The sequence below is a fragment of the Balaenoptera acutorostrata genome, chromosome 4, assembly GCF_949987535.1.
Source record: "Balaenoptera acutorostrata chromosome 4, mBalAcu1.1, whole genome shotgun sequence".
Lineage (NCBI taxonomy): Eukaryota > Metazoa > Chordata > Mammalia > Artiodactyla > Balaenopteridae > Balaenoptera > Balaenoptera acutorostrata.
In genome coordinates, this window is record NC_080067.1 from 91,408,299 (window position 1) to 91,427,555 (window position 19,257).

At 38.4% G+C, this 19,257-nt stretch overlaps 1 protein-coding gene across 1 annotated transcript in view; it reads left to right on the forward strand.

Annotated features, from left to right (window-relative positions):
• The first annotated feature begins 241 nt into the window (after positions 1–241).
• The window catches only part of CFAP44 (cilia and flagella associated protein 44), a 118,515-nt gene continuing 99,499 nt past the window's right edge, over positions 242–19,257 (forward strand). Inside the window, exons 1-5 of the mRNA XM_007181919.3 lie at positions 242–285; positions 4,617–4,718; positions 13,663–13,818; positions 14,315–14,474; positions 18,319–18,481. Coding sequence (XP_007181981.2) covers positions 4,622–4,718; positions 13,663–13,818; positions 14,315–14,474; positions 18,319–18,481 — 576 coding nt within the window. The 5' untranslated portion in view covers positions 242–285; positions 4,617–4,621. The remainder of the gene's footprint in view (positions 286–4,616; positions 4,719–13,662; positions 13,819–14,314; positions 14,475–18,318; positions 18,482–19,257) is intronic.

Genomic DNA, 19,257 nt, shown 5'->3' on the forward strand with positions numbered 1-19,257 from the left:
TAAACGGGGATAATAAGCTGGTAGAATGCCGGGGTTTCTGTTTGGCTTTGATCCTGAGTCATGGGCCACGAAATAGCCGGGCCAGAGGGCAAGCGAGATCAAGGGTACCCCTGCAACCGCCCTGGCATTTCCCAGAAAGCGGCCTTAGGGCGGCGCATGCGCCTCTCGGCCCGCCCGTCTCCGCCCACCCGGGAGGCGGAATGGCGTTGCCGTGGTAACCGCAGTAAACGGAGACCTGGGGCAGGCGCCGTGACTGGGAACGCGCGGCGGAGGTCGGTGCCTAAGGTAAGTTTTGACCCCAGCAGCCTGGCAGTTCCCACAACCTCCCCCTCAAATCTGTTGGCGAGTTAGGTATCAGTCGACCCTATTTGGACTTCTCTTAGGCTGAACTAGGGTTCTCCGGGCTTTGCTGAGACACATTCCTTCTCCTTTCTATGGATCAGTTCGACAAACATTTGAAGCGACAGCATTCGCAGGCATGGGGCTACACACTGTAGGTAGATACAACGTGGACGCTGTTCCTGCTTGCAAGGAGCTCATGATCCAGCTGGGGAGGAAGACAGACGACGGCAGGAGTACGAGTTGGACCGGGCTGAGCCAGGAACAGGGAGTCGGTGGGAAAGTGCCTGGGTTCTGGGGTCAACAAGCCACCCAGACCTGTTAAGTGTGACACTCGGCAAGTTGACCTTTTGCACTTTAGGTTCCTCATCTAGGTAGGGAAGGTGGTAGTGCTTACTTCATGGGGTTCCTGTTACAATTAAATAGGATAATGCAGGTCCAGTAAGTGTGTAGCACATGCAAGACACAGTAGGTGCACAATAAATCCTTGTTGCATATAAGTAGATATAGTAGCATACAAGTACTCAGCATGCCCGGCCAATTGTGAGTTGTCCAAGGTGGCTACTGACTAAAACTTTTGAGAAGGAGGAGGGGCTGAGGGGGATCCAGGAAAGGGGAAGGTGACAAGAGATGAATTACAGACCCTGAGATGAAGGACCTTTGTGCCACACCAAGGAATCTGAGTTCTTATTCTGTGGCAATGAGGAGCCATTAAAGGTTTTAAACAAGAAGAGTGGCACATTAAAAGCTGTGTTTTAGGAATATAAGAGGCAGTGTACAAATGGACCAGAGAAGGGAGAGAATGAGGCTGTGGTAATGGTAGAGGTGAGACAGTATGAGGACCAGAACTAGGATGGTGACAGTGGGACTAGAAGGGAGAGGATGAATTCAAAAGGCTTAATAACTGGACGCTGGGCAACAGGACTTGGAAGTCAATTGCATGAGTTGGGTGAGAGGGAAGGATTCAAATAGTAACTCTCTGCTATCTCATCTGTAAAATACACCTAACTCATAGAGTTTTGAGAAATATATGAGACAATATGTGTAGAATCCTCAGAACTGTGCTCGACACATGGTAAAAAAAAAACCACGAGCTGTTATTCTCTCCACAGTTGTATTTCACACTGTAAAGTAAAAACTGAGTGTCTGTTTTTATACAGGAATCTCTATGAATCTCAACGTGACCAGCTCTGGCACACTGCTGAGATGGAGTGTTTGAGTTTGTGAGAGTGGGGACCGACCCTGGAATCTAAGGAATGAATCTTGAGTAATGTCATCTTGGGGAGCCCTCTGTCCGGCTTCCAGCCAACCTCCTTCTAGCAACACACACTCTGCAACACTGTGTACTATAATTTTCTTTTTTCTTTACACTTCCTCAGGGTTGACTCAAAACTTCACAGTCTACCTAATGAGTTGGTTAACAGAATTAACCGTAGGCTGGACCAGTAAGCCTGAGTCTAATGAAAATAGATTTAAGGTAGTTCTGCAAATAGACTCCCAAACCTAGCTAGTTCAGTTGTATAAGATAGGACATGGTTAGGTATACAGAAATAAGGTTTAGTCATTCTAGCTGGTTACAAATGGATTATTATGAGTCAGTATATGATAAGCCTGCCCACCCCCCCGACCCTGGCAAGATAATGTAATATTAGGCTGCCTTGAAAGAATATAATGTCCCCAACGGGTAAAGTGATGGTTCATATCTTTTGGAAAGTGGCCAGATCCTTCAAAGGACATACAAAATTGGGAGGGATATATGATGCATTGGGAATTAATTTTCTGAGCTATCAAAAAGCTGAAAAGAGTTGAAAACATGTTAGTGAGAAATAGTTGAAAGAATTGGGATGCTTTATCTGGGAAAAGAGAGGATCTGGGAAGGAAAGTTAACTAGCTACAATTATTTGTATGGCTATACTAAACAGGAAAACTTGTTCTGTGTGCCCCCAGAAGAATAGGGCCAAATAGATCCAAGTTGCAGGGAGGAAGATTTCATATAATATAAAATGAACTTCCTAAGAACTAGAGCTGAGAACATTAAAAGAATGTGCTCACCCTCTTACCTGAAATGTTTAAATTAAAGCTGATTGTCTCTTGGTGTGTTCCTTCATTTGTTCCTTTATTCAGGAATTAAAACATTCATCCCTTCAACTATTTTACCTGCTGAGTGCAAGGCACTGTTCTTTGAAAGCTTTACTGTATTAACTCATTGAGATCTCAGAACCACCTTGTGAAGTAGGTACTGCACTTTACAGATGAGAAGGCACAGAGAGGTTAAATACTTGTTTAATACCTCACAACTATAATAGTAAGAGGAAGAGCCAAGCTTTGAGCCCATTCAGTGTGATTCTAGCCAATACTCTTAGCCTGGGCTTGAGTTGTAGATGTGTGACTTATATTGGGTGGAAGGATTGGACCAGATTAACCCTCTTTCAACTCTCAAGATTCTGTGATCATATTTATTGAGCCCTAGCTGTATTAAAGAGAATGTGTAGTAATTATAGTAAAACTACCATTTTCCAGTACCTACGAAGAGTTTGATATAAACCCATGGTCCTTAACTCTGGTTCCTATTCTTTGGCTCCACAAAAGAATTATATAGGGAGTGAGACCCTGAGAATGGTACATTGTAAAAAGTTTTCCAAGTGATTCTTAAGTACAGCCAGAGTTGAGAACTGTGGGTATAAAAGATCTCATTTAATACTTACAATAACTCTGCCAGACAACCTTAACATCCCCATTGTACATGTAAAAGGACTGACAGGTTAAGGGATGCTAGGGGCTTGGCCCTTGGCCAAGTTAACCTTTTTTCTTGGCCAAACAAGTCTCTCTGACATCAAAGCCTCATCAGGTTACAATACAACTTCTCAATCCCTTAATTCTAAAAAAATAAAAATGAACACAAAAATCAAGAGAGGGTATCATTATGATGCCAGTGCAAGAAAACAGATGGTACAAACCCTAATGTCCAGATGAAGGTGGGTAGTTGTCATTCTGCACTCATGCAGTGATCGTGTAGTGTAGATCCTGGCTGCTTTGGGCATAGTAGTCTTTCTTGAGAGACCAGGAAGGTATAATAATGCACTAGTTCCGTTAATTCTCATAGCAGCCTTATACATAGTTTTTTCTTCACTCCCATTTTACAATTGAGGAATTGATGTAAAGTAATTAGCTAGTTATGGGGCAAAACGGGGATTCAAACCTGAATCTAACCACAGATCTCATCCAAATAGTACTACTACTCTACTCTGCCTGCCAGCTGTGCCACAGAAGAATGTTGAGGAAACACGGGATGTTTAGTGTGGAGAAATGAAGACTTAGAAGGAAGACATAGTAGATGTTCTCACCTACAAGAGCTGCCATAGAGAAAGAGGACAGAGAAAACCTGTCGTGTCACTCCCCTCCTTAAAAACCTTCAATGGCTTTCAATTACCACAGAAATAAGTTCTAAACTCCTTAGCAAAGCTTAGAGACAATTTAATGATCTGCTACCCGCTTCCTCATCAATGTCCATTTCACTCTCCTGCTCTAGCCAATAGACTGCTCTCAGGCCTTCACAGACACAAGCCTCTCTTAGAAGCTCCCTCTGCCAATAATCTCTTTCCCATTTTATGCCTGGCCAACGTCTACTCATTACCTGTGTCTCAAATGCCTCTTCCTTAACCCCAGACATGGTTTAATCTTCTTGCTGTATGTGCCCACAGCACCCTATTTTTTTGTAACACTCATTATATTTTAATTACTTGTTTAATACCTATATTTCTAAAAAAGCTCCACTAAGTTAAGGATCGTATCTTTCTAGTTCAGTACTGCAATTTAGTGCCTAACATAAGATTTGATACATAGAAGTTATCCTCAACAAATATTTTTAAATTGAAATTGATTAGTAACACCAGGGGACTTTGATGATGGGAGGAGGAAGAGGAGGGGGTGAACCAAAGGAAGGATGGCAAAGGGTTAACTTTAATGTGGAGCATTTAGAGAAAAGATAGGCTTGGGTGGTGTTTCACTGTGGACTTCTGGAAAACAAGAGGGCACCACGATGACAAGTTTGCCTGGAGGAAGGGAATATCTGACTATATTTTGCCATTCTACAGAGGTCTCTGATGATGGCTGTGCCCTCCAGCTGCTGAAGTCATTTCTGATACCTTGCAAACATACAGATTGTCAACACACATGGTGTTTGGTGCTCATGGAATTTGTTTAGGGGGAAAAAAATCTGTTAATGATTTCTATTTTACAGCTCTATCCCTTTCTCTGTCTCAATTTTGTGCTTACAGAGAAAATGAAGGAACCAGATGATCAGGATACTGATGAGGGGAAATCAGAGAGATCAAAGAGTGATGGAAGGCAGTCTCATTCTTCTAGATCTGCATCAAAACGTGAGTAAAGATTATAATATACACTTAGGGTCTTGATTATTAAATTTAGGTAAAATAATTTTTAAAGAGTGCGTATCTAAGTTTATACGACAGAAAGTTTGTCTTGTTTAATTCCCTTACTAAACTCTAAGTTCTTTAAGAGCAGAGTCTGTGTTTTAATCATTTTATCTCTAGTCCTGGAACACAGAAGTTACTATCATCTCTATGTTGATAATGACCCATCTTCACATCTGGTCTGGCTCCTTCCTGTAGGGTCTACAAGGTCTTTAATGGGCTTCTCTAATACAGTGTAGTGGAAAGAGAGCTGGCCTTAAGTTTTGAGTCCTGGGTCTACCACTTAGAGATGCTTGATCTTGGATAAATTATTTCACCTTTCTGAGCCTCAATTTTCTCACTCATAAAATGATCATTGTGAGCTGTTTGAGGGTTAAATTGGATAACATATGTGGAAGGATATCATAGATTGCAGATAGAAGGGAAAGTGAAGAATTTTGTAATAGGATTTTTAAAAGATGACTGGTTCTTTCTGACTGGACATCATGGTGTTAGGTGGCTTAGTGGAATATTGACATTTTTAGTTCTAATCCTAAATATAGTTTCAGAATCTAATTTTTACTATTCACCTAGAGGAGAGCAGGTCCTGGGGAAATCATTTCATTTACAAAATGTACATTAAATTCTTTCAATTTATCTGAGGCATGTCTGGTAAATCCATGATTTCTCCGTATCGTATTTTATTTTAGAGGTCTATCTCCTCTTGCTTGGACTCTTACAGCAAGGATTTCTGCTTGAGTCTTCCTGTCCATACCACCATTAGAGTTATCTTTCCAAAAAATATGAGTATATCACTCTCCTTAAAAACTTTAGTTCGCTTCTCTTTTGTTTTTCCATTTCCACTTTTCTCCACTCCCTATGTTTCTGACACAGGATTGTCTACTTTTTAGTTTCTAGTCCTTTGCAGTATTTTCCTGGATGATTTCTTTTTTTCTTTTTTTTTTCACATTTTTTTAATAGATCTTTATTGGAGTATAATTGCTTCACAATACTGTGTTGGTTTCTGTTGTACAACGAAGTGAATCAGCCATATGCATACATATATCCCCATATTCCCTGCCTCTTGTGTCTCTCCCTCCCACCCTCCCTATCCCACCCCTCTAGGTCGTCGCAAAGCACCGAGTTGATCTCCCTGTGCTATGTGGCTACTTCCCACTAGCTAACTATTTTACATTTGGTAGTGTATATATGTCACTGCTACTCTCATTTTGCCCCAGCTTCCCCCTCCCCCTCCCCATGTCTTCAAGTTCATTCTCTTCTTCTCTAAATGTTTGATAGAATTCACCTGTAAAGCCATCTGGTCCTGAACTTTTGTTTGTTGGAAGATTTTTCAATTTCATTCCTTGTGATAGGTCTGTTTATATTTTCTAATTCTTCCTGGTTCAGTCTTGGAAAATTGTACCTTTCCAAGAAGTTGTCCATTTTTTCATGGTTGTTCATTTTATTGGCATATAGTTGTTTGCAGTGGTCTCTTATAATCCTTTGTATTTCTGTGGTGTCAGTTGTGATTTCTCCTTTTCATTTCTAACTTTATTGATTTGTGTCCTCTCCCTTTTTTTCTTGATGAGTCTGGCTAAGGGTATATCAATTTTGTTTATCTTCTCAAAGAACCAGCTTTTAGTTTTATTGATCTTTGCTATTGTTTTCTTCATTTCTATTTCATTTATTTCTGCTCTGATTTTTATGACTTCTCTCCTTCTACTGCCTTTGGGTTTTCTTTGTTCTTCTTTCTCTAGTTGCTTTAGGTGTAGGGTTAGATTGTTTATTTGAGATTTTTCTTGTTTCCTGAGGTGAGACTGAATTGCTATAAACTTCCCTCTTAGAACTGCTTTTGCTACGCCCTGTAGGTTTTGGGTCGTCGTGTTTTTGTTATTTGTTTTTATGTATTTTTTTATTTCTTCTTTGATTTCTTCAGTGATCTCTTGCTTGTTTAGTAGTGCACTGTTTAGCCTCCATGTATTTGTGGGTTTTTTCAGTTTGTTTCCTGTAACTGATTTCCAGTCTCATAGCGTTGTAGTCAGAAAAGATGCTTCATATGATTTCAATTTTCTTAAATTTTCCAAGGCTTGATTTGTGACCTAAGATGTGATCTATCCTGGAGAATGTTCCGTGTGCACTTAAGAAGAAAGTGTATTCTGCCACTTTCGGGTGGAATGTTCTATAAATATCAGTTAAATCTATCTGGTCTATTGTGTCATTTAAAGCTTGTGTTTCCTTATTTATTTTCTGTTTGGATGATCTGTCCATTGGTGTAAGTGGGGTGTTAAAGTCCCCTACTATTATTATGTTACTGTCGATTTCCCCTTTCATGGTTATTAGCATTTGCCTTATGTATTGAGGTGCTCCTATGTTGGATGCATAAACATTTATAATTATTATATCTTCTTCTTGGATTGATCACTTGATCATTATGTAGTGTCCTCCCTTACCTCTTGTAACAGAGATAAGGTCTCTGTTAGTCTTTATTTTAAAGTCTGTTTTATCTGATACGAGTATTGCTACTCCAGCTTTCTTTTGATTTGCATGGAATATCTTTTTCCATTCCTTCACTTTCAGTCTGTATGTGTCCCTAGGTCTGAAGTGGGTCTCTTGTAGACAGCATATATATGGGTCTTGTTTTTGTATCCATTCAGCCAGTCTGTGTCTTTTGGTTGGGACATTTAATCCATTTACATTCAAGGTTATTATCGATATGTATGTTCCTATTACCATTTTCTTAATTGTTTTGGGTTTGTTTTTGTGTGTCTTTTTCTTCTCTTGTGTTTCCCACCTAGAGAAGTTTCTTTAGCATTTGTTGTAAAGCTGGTTTGGTGGTGCTGAATTCTCTTAGCTTTTGCTTTTCTGAAAAGCTTTTGATTTCTCTATCGAATCTGAATGAGATCCTTGCTGGGTAGAGTAATCTTGGTTGTAGGTTTTTCTCTTTCATCACTTTAAGTATATCCTGCCTCTCCCTTCTGGCCTGCAGAGTTTCTGCTGAAAAATCAGCTGATAACCTTGTGGGTATTCCTTTGTATGTTATTTTTTGTTTTTCCCTTGCTGCTTTTAATATTTTTTCTCTGAATTTAATTTTTGTTAATTTGATTAATGTGTGTCTTCGTGTGTTTCTCCTAGGGTTTACCCTGTATGGGACTCTCTGTGCTTCCTGAACTTGGGTGACTATTTCCTTTCCCATGTTAGGGAAGTTTTCCACTATAATCTCTTCAAATATTTTCTCAGACCCTTTCTTTTTCTCTTCTTCTTCTGGGACCCCTATAATTTGAATGTTGGTGCATTTAGTGTTGTCCCAGAGGTCTCTGAGATTGTCTTCAGTTCTTTTCATTCTTTTATCTTTATTCTGCTCCTTGGCAGTTATTTCCACCATTTTGTCTTCCAGCTCACTTATTCGTTCTTCTGCCTCAGTTATTCTGTTATTGATTCCTTCTACTGTATTTTTCATTTCAGTTATTGTGTTGTCCATCTCTGTTTGTTTGTTCTTTAGTTCTTCTAGAGCTTTGTTAAACATTTCTTGTATTTTCTCAATCCATGCCTCCATTCTATTTCTGAGATTCTGGATCACCTTTACTATCGTTACTCTGAGTTCTTTCTCAGGTAGATTGCCTTTTTCCTCTTCATTTATTTGGTCTTATAGGATTTTACCTTGCTCCTTCCTCTGTGACATGTTTTTTTGCCATCTCTTTTTTTTTTTTTATGAGTGGGATTGTGTTCCTGCCTTACTGGTTGTTTGGCCTTAGGCTTCCAACACTGGAGCTTGTAGGTTGTTGCTTAGAGCTGGATCTTGGTGCTGAGATGAGGATCTCTGGGAGACCTCACTCTGATGAGTATTCCCTGGGGTGTCTGAGGTTCTCTGTTAGTCCAGTGGTTCAGATTCAGAGCTCCCACTGCAGGAACTTCAGCCCTACCCTTGGCTTGTGAACCAAGATCCCACAAGTTGTGTGGGGCAACCAAAAAAAAAAAAATGGAGAACAATAACAAGTAAAAAATAAAATTAGACTAGGAAACTAACAAATATGTTAGAAAGAATATAAAAATAAAAATATAGATGAACCAACAACCAGAAAGTAAAAAAGAACCACAATAGTAAGAAAGAGGAGGAGAAAAAAAAAAAAAGGTGGAAAAGGCCTTGGCCATGGGGGGCGGGGCCTAAGCAGGGGCAGGGTTTGGGCAGTGGGCAGGGCCTATACTTAGGACCCACAGGGCTGGAAAAGGCCCTGGGAGGTGGGGGGGGTGGGGGGGGGCTTGGGCTCAACAGAACAGAAGAGGCCCAGGGGTGCCTCCCGCCTCTGGTCTCAGAGGGCAGGGGACACCACCTGGGAGCCCAGCAGGCTTCCAGGGCCCGAGTGGGTGGGACCAACGCCCTCTGCACCTCTCCCGCTCTGGATGGATGAATTTAATGATAATGGCCCTTTGTCCAGCACTGCCTGAATCTCCCTTTTTAATGTCAGACCTTCTTAAGGGCAGGTCTTATCAAGTCTGGCCTGGCCCTGTCCTCAGCTCATAAATTAGTTCATAAATCATGGGTTTTAGGATCTCAAATCATAACGTGAAATACTCTGCTGACACTCTGAAACCTTCTACCTTGGTGCTGTGAGAAGAGGTCTCAGTCCTGGTTCAGCTACATACCTGATAGCTGAATTTTTTTTCCTGGAGCCCTTACCTTGTTCTCAGTCTTTCTAAAATATCTAAGCAACATCTTACCCTTTGGAATTCTCATACAGAGTGAATCAATTTCCTGGTTTTCTACCTAAGTACGGAGATTAAGGTAGACTCTTCCCCATACCCAACAATAGGACTCTGCTATAACAGAGTCCTATTAAGAGATTTAGGCCAAATGTACCAGCCAGACCATCTAGCATTTTTCACAAGGGTGAAGGACTTTAGTTACCAAGACATTGGTTTCTGATTCTTATCAAAGAACTAAATTATTGCTGACTTCATATAATAAACTGGGAAGTATTTTGGTCTCTTCTATTTTCAGAAATATTTTGTGTAGAATTAGTATTATTTCTTCCTTAAATGTTTGCTAGAACTCACCAGTGAAGTATCTGGGCCTGTAATTTTCTTAGTGGAAAAATTTTTAACTGTGAATTCAATTTCCTTAATAAATAGAGGGTTGTCTCTTTCTTCTTTAGTAAGTTTTGTAACTTTGTATCTTTCATAGAATTTATACATTTCTTCAAAGTTGTAAAATTTTTTGACATAACTCTGTAGGATCTATTTTAATTCCTGATACTGAAGATTTGTATTGTCTCTCTTTTATTTCTTGATTGGCCTAGCTAGGAGCTCATCCATTTTGTTGATCTTTTTAAAGAATAAGGTTTTGTCTTTGCTAATTTTTCTATTGTTTTGTTGGCTTTTTATTTCATTGAGTCTTGCTTTCATTTTTATTGTTTACACTTATTCTATTAATTATTGTTTTATTATTTTATTTTTATTATTTTTATTTCCTTTCTTCTACTTACTCCGAGTTTTGGGGGTTTTTTGGGTTTTTTTGCTTTTCTTTTTCTAGTTTCTTGAGGTGGAATGTTAGGTCATTGATTTTTGAGTTTTCTTATATATGTACTAAAAGCTATAAATTTCCCTCTAAGCATTGCCTTAGCTGTATCCCACAAATTTTGGTGTTATATTTTAATTATCATTTACTTTGAAATGTTTTATAATGTCTTTATTAATTTCTCCTTGACCCATACATTATTTTTAAGTGTGTTTTTTAATTGCCAAATGTCTTCTGTAATTTATTTTTAATTTACTACTGTTGTAATCAGAGAATATGCATATTCTGTATTATTTCAATCTTTTAAAAGCTATTAAAACTTGTCTTATGTTCCAGCAAGTGATCTATCTTGGTAAATGGCCCATGTGCCTTTGAATGTGTAGGTATAGTGTTTTTTAAGTATCAGGTGGGCATGTTTGATAGTGTTTTTCAGATCATCATATCTTATGGAGTTTTTGACTGGTTGTTCCATCAGTTGATGAAAGATGTGTATTACTATAATATTACCTAAGTAGACTGTGAGAAGTAAAGGATAAATATTATAATCTCTGAAGCAATTATTTAAAAAGCAAACAAAGAAAAGTACTTAAAAAGCTAACAGAAATTAAAATGGAATTTTAAAGAATAAATAATCTAAAAGAATAACAATAAATGATCTAACAGAAAATAGGAAAGAAGAAATAGAGGGAAAATGGAAGAGTGGGAAACGCACAAACAGAAAATAAATAATTAAATGTTAGATCAAAATCCACTATACCAATAATTATATTAAATATTAATGGACTAATAAGTCTTGTAAAAAGGTACAGATTATCAGAATGGATAATAAAAGCAAGAACCCACTATATGATGTATGAGACACACTTTAAGTATTATGATACAAATAGGTTAAAAGTAAATTGATGGAAAAAGATATAGTAGGCATACAGTAAGCATTTGAAGGCTGGAGTGAGTATATTAATATCAGATAAAGTAGATTTCAAGACAAAGAGTACTATCTGTAACAAAGAAGTACATTTCATGATGATAAAAGGAGCAATACATTAGGAAGACGTAACTATCATAAATATGTATGTATCTAATAACAGAACATCACAATACATGAAGAAAAATAGAATTAAAGGGAGAACTAAATAATTACAAAATTGTAGTAGGAGAACAGTCTGGTACTCCATAGTGGTTACTTCATCATGGCCAAAATGGAAGTCCCAATTATTAATTTTTGTATATTATTTTTGTATGTAGTAACCATGCAGAACTCTTTTAAAAATTGTAATAATTATAGGGAGTTCTTATGGATGTTCTATGTGCACAGTCACATCATTTGCAGACTTCCTCATTGTGTTCGCAATCTCACAAAGGAGGTGGAGGTAAACAAGGACCAGAGAGGCAAGCTGTATTTGCAGGAGGCAGCCTGCCTCTGTGGCAGCTGGTGAGGAGAGGCACCACAGCTTCTTATTTCCATTGGCTAGAGGGAAGAAAAAGCTGAGGAAACTCACCTATAAAATCCTGGGTCAGGGACTTCCTTGGTGGTCCAGTGGGTAAGACTCTGTGCTCCCAATGCAGGGGGCCCGGGTTTGATCCCTGGTTGGGGAACTAGATCTCACATGCATGCCAAAACTAAGAAGTCCACGTGCCACAACTGAGTCTCCATGCTGCAACTAAGAGCCCACATGCCGCAACCAAAGATCCCGCATGCTGCAACTAAACATGCCACAACGAAGATCTTGAGTGCCATAATTAAGACCTGGTGCAGCCAAAATAAATAAATTAATTAATTAATTAATTTTAAAAATCCTTGGTCATAAAACAAACTTTCAGCTTGCTCTTTTTGAGATCTGTGGCTATGGCGTCTCCTCGCCTTGGTTACCTCCCTTTACTTCCTCCTGCACCCATCCTTGTTCAGTATCCACTAATTTTGCCAGCCCTTCCACCAGCCAGCCCTGCCATCCATTTCTGATTTGAGGTTTTAGCAGCTTCTAGTTCTACACAAAATGGCGTTTGTAATTTTGGCTTTCATTTTCAATGTTGATTTTAGATTATTTCCAAGAATAGAAAGAGAAATGCTGATTTGTACATCAAACCGTAATCCTTCCACCTGTCTATTTTGGGATTATAAAAAGTATAGAAATCTTTGTTGTCACCAAGTTGCTAAGATCTGCTGCTTTACCAATCTGATTTAATGTGTCTACTTCCTGTTAAGTTAGTTTTTTTCCAAACCCCACTTTTCCTTTCAGTGGCACAACCCTTCAACCAGGCTCAGAATATTCATTTTTAGAAAAATGATTTATTCCCCTTCATTCGTATTCACTCCTGATTCCTTTATCAGTGATTCCCTCATCCTAGCTGGCAGCCTGAACTCATCTAATGGCAGCTTGAACTCTGTTCCCAGAGAGAGGCAGGCCAGCAGATAATATCCTAATCTTGAGATGGGGATATAATGTTTGATTGCAACAGTCACAAGAAAGAGCTAAGATATCTGTTAAATGGTATTACTGGAGAGTATTTACCCAGGGCTCTCCCCTAGGGGAGTTCAAGAAGTGGGCCCCATTTAGGTGTACAGAATTATTTTCTTTCCATCAAAATGCATGAATCCTACAGAACCCTGTCCTCTTGTTCTGCTAATTGGATTGGCCCAGCTTTCTCACCTCATTCATGTTCGTCTCGGGCCTTGTTCCTCTTCTTTTAGCCTCATCTCAGATAGACCTACTAGGTGGTTCTACACTGTTTCTGACACACTTACCATTTCTGCCTTATTATTCTGAAAGTTCATCCAGCCCTTTCACCTGCTGGACATGGTATATGTGAACCATAGCCATGTTTGGACTTGATCTGAATGTTGGCTTATACCTAGGTCTATTCTACTCCCATTCCAATTCTTTTTCTCTTCTAGCTTGTCCTGAAGCAAATAGGCTGATGTATTCCTAGGATATCATTCAGACATAGTCATACCCAGAGGAGTTTATTCTTGAATATGCATTATTTATCTTTGACATAAAAGGTCCTTATAAATAACGTGTTGTTCAAGTGAAATTGAATTGAAAAAATGATAGCAACATACTAGCCAATCTTTTTTTCTTTATCCTTTACTTTCTTGTAAGTGTGCAGTGGTAGGAAATAGACTGCAAATGAAGTGAAAATGGAGATTTACTCACAGGAAAAGCTTTAAAAATTTTTTGTAAAGCTATAAGAGTGACCAAATAAAATGATTTTTGTAGCAATTTTTGAGTTTAAAATTCATTCAGTTTAGAGCACAAACGAACTGGAAGTATTAGGTACTTTGGAAATAAGAAATGTTTAATTCAAATTTAGAAATTATTTAATGTTTAATTCAAATTTAGAAATTTGAAAATGTTTAATTCAAATTTAGAAATTATAAAAACAAATTATTTTGAATAGCCGCTGTGAAAGAGGATTACAAATCTGTTGAAGATACCACAGGCGAAACATTTACTGAAGGGGAAGAATCATATTTAGGGGACAATGAATCCTATGTGGAACATTTGGAAGGAAGTTCAAGTTCATTTCAAGATGAATATGTGGAAAGCATTGGAAGTAAGTATGACTAGTTTTCTATCAGTACTTTCACTGTTTTAACTGAACAGTTGTAAATCCATAAAAGAAATGGTTGCAGGAAGTGTGGAGGTGATAAAAGAAAGAGCATCAAACATATCCTGATAGGGTGGTGTAGCAGCTCTGGAGTTGTATATTCTGAGTATCACATACTCTCATACTGGGTTTTTCTGGGGAGTGGGATTGTCTAAGGAGTGATCTATCCCACATTAGTGAGACTGACTCTCCCTTAGAACTGACTGTGCGCTGTTCTTTGAGATTGTCGGAACCATGACCAGGGCTAGGTGTTCACCCCAATGCACACAGGCGTGTTGCCTCTTCTTCCATGCTCACTTGTGGGTGGCATCCTATGTTCGGGCCAGAAGTAGTAGTTACTGCTAGAGTATTATGGGCTACGTACATTCCTCCTGTCTTCATGAAATACGATTTTAGGATTGACCAGACGCTCTTCTTAGTTAAAATATTTTTAATTTTTTAGAATCTCAGTACATGGAAACTCCTGTCCCAGATGCAGAAGAGGCAGAGGAGGAAGTTAAGAAGAAAATATCAGAAAGCTTCTTCTACGATTATACGGAGCTTGCTTCGATGCCTTTTGTGACTCCGGATTCAAACATACCACTGGATCTTCTTACACTTGTGTATCCACTCCAGTTACATATGTATAATCTTGGAATTTCAGCTTTTTAGGTCAGGGGTTGGCAAACTGCAGCCCATGGACCGAATCTGGCCTCTGGCCTTTTTCCCTAAATAAAGTTTTATTGGAACACAGCAATGCTCATTCATTTACATGAAGTCTATGACTGCCATCACACTACAAGGGCAGATTTAAGTAGTTACAACAGAAATCATCTGGCCCACAAAGCCTGAAATATTTACTACCTGGCCCTTTACAAAAAAAGTTTGCCAACCCCTATCTTAGGTAATTCTAAGAAGCTTAAGACAGAAATGCTTGATCTTAATTTAAACTAAGCTTTTGTTAGCTTTTGTTAGATGCCAAATAACCATAAAGAGATATAATGCTTTTCTGGCTGTCCTTTCAGGAGATGTGATCTGAAGGAGACCAGGAGGTCTCTTATCCCCGTTTATCTCTACCAGCCTGGCACCCCTTTTTCAATGCCTGTTAAGTTAAAATCATTGATCTCCCTGCTTGAAACACTGACGTGGCCATTGTCAGGCATTAGTGCTTTCACATTATTTACCAGATGAGTTGCAGAGAAGACAACCCTGAGGAAGTGGGCACAATATAACCCATTTTAATAAAAGAATAAGAGTCTGTGAAGAAAAGTAAAAGTGGGATGATTAACAAGGGGATTTAGGGTTTGCCATCACTTTATGATGTTAGGTTTGTGAGGTGCTAGTTAGGAGACAATTTCCATTAAGGCCCTTGGTTAGCAATTTAGCATGCCTGCCCTCAGAAGGGCAGTGGTTATGACCGCATGGCCTAGACACTGACTGGCCCCTTATAAAAGGGGTGCTGAGAGGGGAAGGGCAGCGTACTTCCTGACTCAGTTTTGCTTTTTATGTAAAAATAGAACACGTTATTGTTATTATATCTTCTAACTTTATTTCGATCCCAGGTGTAACTAAAACTAATTCACCCTGAAATTTGTAACCTGGAGTTTTCTCTCTTGAGGGCCTTTTTTTTTTTCCTTTGTGGCCTTTGGACAGGTTACTGATGAAAGTTATGCTGTTGGCCTTCTAGTCAATTTTTTTCAAATGAGGTGGTTTATTAGTCACCTAGAAGCTTTTCCTGAAATTCACGTGCTCTGATAGCTTCCTGGACCTACTGCATTATTTCCACGTGGAGAGGGGCTTGGGTATATGTACTCTGAAAAAGCTTCTCGGGTAATTTTGATTGTGCTGCCTTCTTCTGGCTCTCAACACTGGGGATTTGGTGCTCCAGAATACAAGGATCTCTGTATTAGAGAGACATGCCTAGTCTGTAAATAAGGGAGTCAGAGGGATCTTGACGTTTGGCTCAGTGCATGAATCCTTTCTACTCATGCTGGAGGAGTGGCTGTATAAGCTATGGACTTGTCTTAAACACTTTCAAAACCAGGGCAATTACAAAGCAGCTTATCCCATTTTTGAATAGCTTACGTTATTAGAGAGCTCCTCCAGGCCTTGAATTAAAATCTGCCTTTCTGGAATGTCCTGCATTAGACTTAGTCCTACTCTCTAGAGATGAACAAATATAATCTCTATTTCTTGTGAGAAGCTGTAAGAAGTCTGCTCTCATGTATCCCCATATACCCTTTTAATTCTTTATCCACTTCAGTTTTAACATTTGTGTCTTCTAAATCAATCAAGAAAGTATAATTTATAAAATATCACCTAAACCACAGCATAATTTATAGAAGACACTAAACAGCACTTAAGACAGTGTTTAAACACCATTTTAAAGTGGAGGTCCTAGATGGCCATGGACAAACAGTGAAGGCCCTGGGCCTCTGATAGGAAGTTAAGAATAGATGCCAAAAGAGAGGATGAGATAAAACAGAAGGGAGGTGAAGGTACGTCAGAACACATTTTAACATTTTCAGAGCTCTGATTAGGGACTGCTTTGTCCTCTGGGGTTAAAAGGGAAAGATCAGACTCTAGTTATGCATTCATTCATTCATTCATTCATTCAACCGAATAGGCTCAAGACTCTGTGGTAGGCATTCCAGGAAACAGATGAATGAGAAGCAGTCTCTGCCCTCAAGCAGGTTGTGATTGATTTAGAGGGAAAGTGTTTGGGAAGCTACAGTCTAACCCATTTCTGCATTTGAAAGGGCCTTCAATCAAAACAGCAGCAAGTAAGAGGGAGCTTTCCCCCTGAAATTACAGATGATAATATTAGATAAATGATCATGTCTCCAATTCCCTACTGTCATCCAAGTTAGTGAAGGGATGGTAGCCCACTTCTACCCTCATAGTTAGACATTCTTCTAGCCCTGTAGAATATTACACTGGCACCTGGGAAAAGGGAAAGGGGAGAAGGAAGAAGGAAAGGTGAGAACAGTAGTTTAGGGAGAGAAAAAGAGGGTAGGCAAAACTTCCTGCCCCATACCAGGCTCTGTAAAGATAAGGGGCTGTAGACTCTACTCTTTATTTGTGAGGTGGCCCCAGGTATTCTCCATGAAGGCAGAATAGCTTCATCTAGATCTTGGATCACATATTCATTTGCATTTCTATATAAGATTCAATTTTAGGCATTAATGTCTTTTAAATTTATAAAATTCCTTTTTCTTGTACAAATGCCCTGAAATGTTCTCTCTCTCTTTTTCAATTTAACTATGAGGCAATGAGATAGGTATAGTTACTTGTAGTTAGTTATAATTTATATTCTTCACAATTCAAATTGCATTAATTAAAATTTGCTCTTCTTTTTTTACATTCTACATATCGTTCTTGTTAAAAGTTTTGTATAATTTTTCTCTGAAAATATTTACTTACAAATAAGGGGAATCATCTAAAATCAGATTGAAAAAACAAAACAAAAACAAGGGCTCAAGAAATAAGGATTGCTCCAGTGATCCTTCAACTTTTGTGTTCAGCAATGAATTCTTGGAAAATAAGAATATATCTACTTAAGATACACTACATAATATATTTCTTTGGCAAACTATAATTTTTTAATAGGTTGATCTCATTTAATTATTACACTTATATCTTGGGTTATATTAATTTGAGCTTGAATGTAATAACAAAGTACACTTAAAAAATGTTTTATAGCTCAGTTTTTAAACCTCTATTTTGAATTAATACAGTTTTACTCTATAGCATAAATGCACACACATGTATATACTCATCTGCACACCCGTACATACTAATGATCTTGGAAAGGAAATGTTAGCCTATTTATTTTATATACTTATATATTAGGTATTATTTAGTCAATTTTCATAATTTTTCATATGATTAAATTTCAATTATATTTATGTGAATTTATTACAGTAGTCACTTTGTCACTGGTGTGTCAGAATTTCACAAACATGTCAGAATTTTAAACATCTTGTCTTTCAGCCTCAAGGAAGAGGCCTACATGATCCTTTTACTATGTTCAGTCAACAAACTGGACAGGCTTTGGGAGTACAAAGATGGCAAAGACAGACTTTCTCTCACATTATAATGTGATTCAGTTTTAGCAGGAGAGAGGAAAATGAAATTATTTAGGGGACTACTTTGCTCTCTATAGTACCCAAATAGAAAGTTTATTTTTTATTGCAGGCAAAATTAATGTGCTTTCAGGGTTCTCCTAGGAAAACTAAAATATTGACTGAATCAGAGTATGAGAATTTTCACCTAATTTAAAAACAAGATTACATTAGTAATACAGTAAAAAAAACTCTGAGTTTCAGCATAAAATTCAACTACTTCAACCCTGGATCTTTATCTAAGTAAGGATATGGGTTTTAAAAATATATTCATTTCATTACTTTTCCCCTCTCTAGGATGGTTATGTTGTTTCACTTGTTTTCCTTTGCAACTTTCCCTCAGACATTCCTTTGGTTATGACTGCAGAAAGCGGGCCAACCTACAACTTCTGGACAGCAATATGGTGTTGTACATAGCTGGGAACCAGCTGATCCTTCTGAATTTGAAAACCAAGGAACAGACCTACCTGCGAAGTAGCAGTGGCAGAGGAATTGGTGTCATTGGGGTATGCCTTCAGTAACTTAGAAAACAAAAATCCATCCCTGTATTTGTTTGTTCTGTGGACCAGCCAGGCTGTGAGGTGGGATTACATGAGATGCACAGCAGTCTTCATTCTAAGGCATTTTCAATTCGCAATTACAACCACTACGTTCACTGACATTAGCTCCATGCAATATTATAATATTATATTAATAATATTATCATCTCATTTTGCAGATAAGGAAACTGGGGCTAATAGAGTTTGAGTGACTTTCCCATAGTCATGCAGGTTTTTCACATTAAATGCTATGTTGCTGTTCTGCAAAAATACTGAGATGAATGACACAAATGATAATTCACATAATAATTAAAGCTAAGTGCCAGATAAAATGTAAGTAAAGAGTTGAACATTAGGAAATGAAGCACAAATTGTACATTCAGTAGTTTCAAGCAGTTGACAAAAAGATCTGTGTGTGATTTCGAGTCTGTCTCTTCATTCCTCCTCAGGTGTCCGTCTCCATCAGTCATTTTCTTTCTTGTATCTCCAGCCTTTACTTCCTTAGGCATCCTCAGCATAAAAGCATACTAAATCAACTTGTTCTCATTATAAAAGGACCCTCTCTGGGAATTCCCTGGACGTTCAGTGGTTAGAACTCCGCGCTTCCACTGCAGGGGGCGCGGGTTCAATCCCTGGTCAGGGAATTAAGAAACCGCAAGTCGTGTGGCACGGCCAATTAAAAAAAAAAAGAGGCAAAACCAAAAAGCTAGGTATATATACACAAGTACATGCTACAGTGGCAC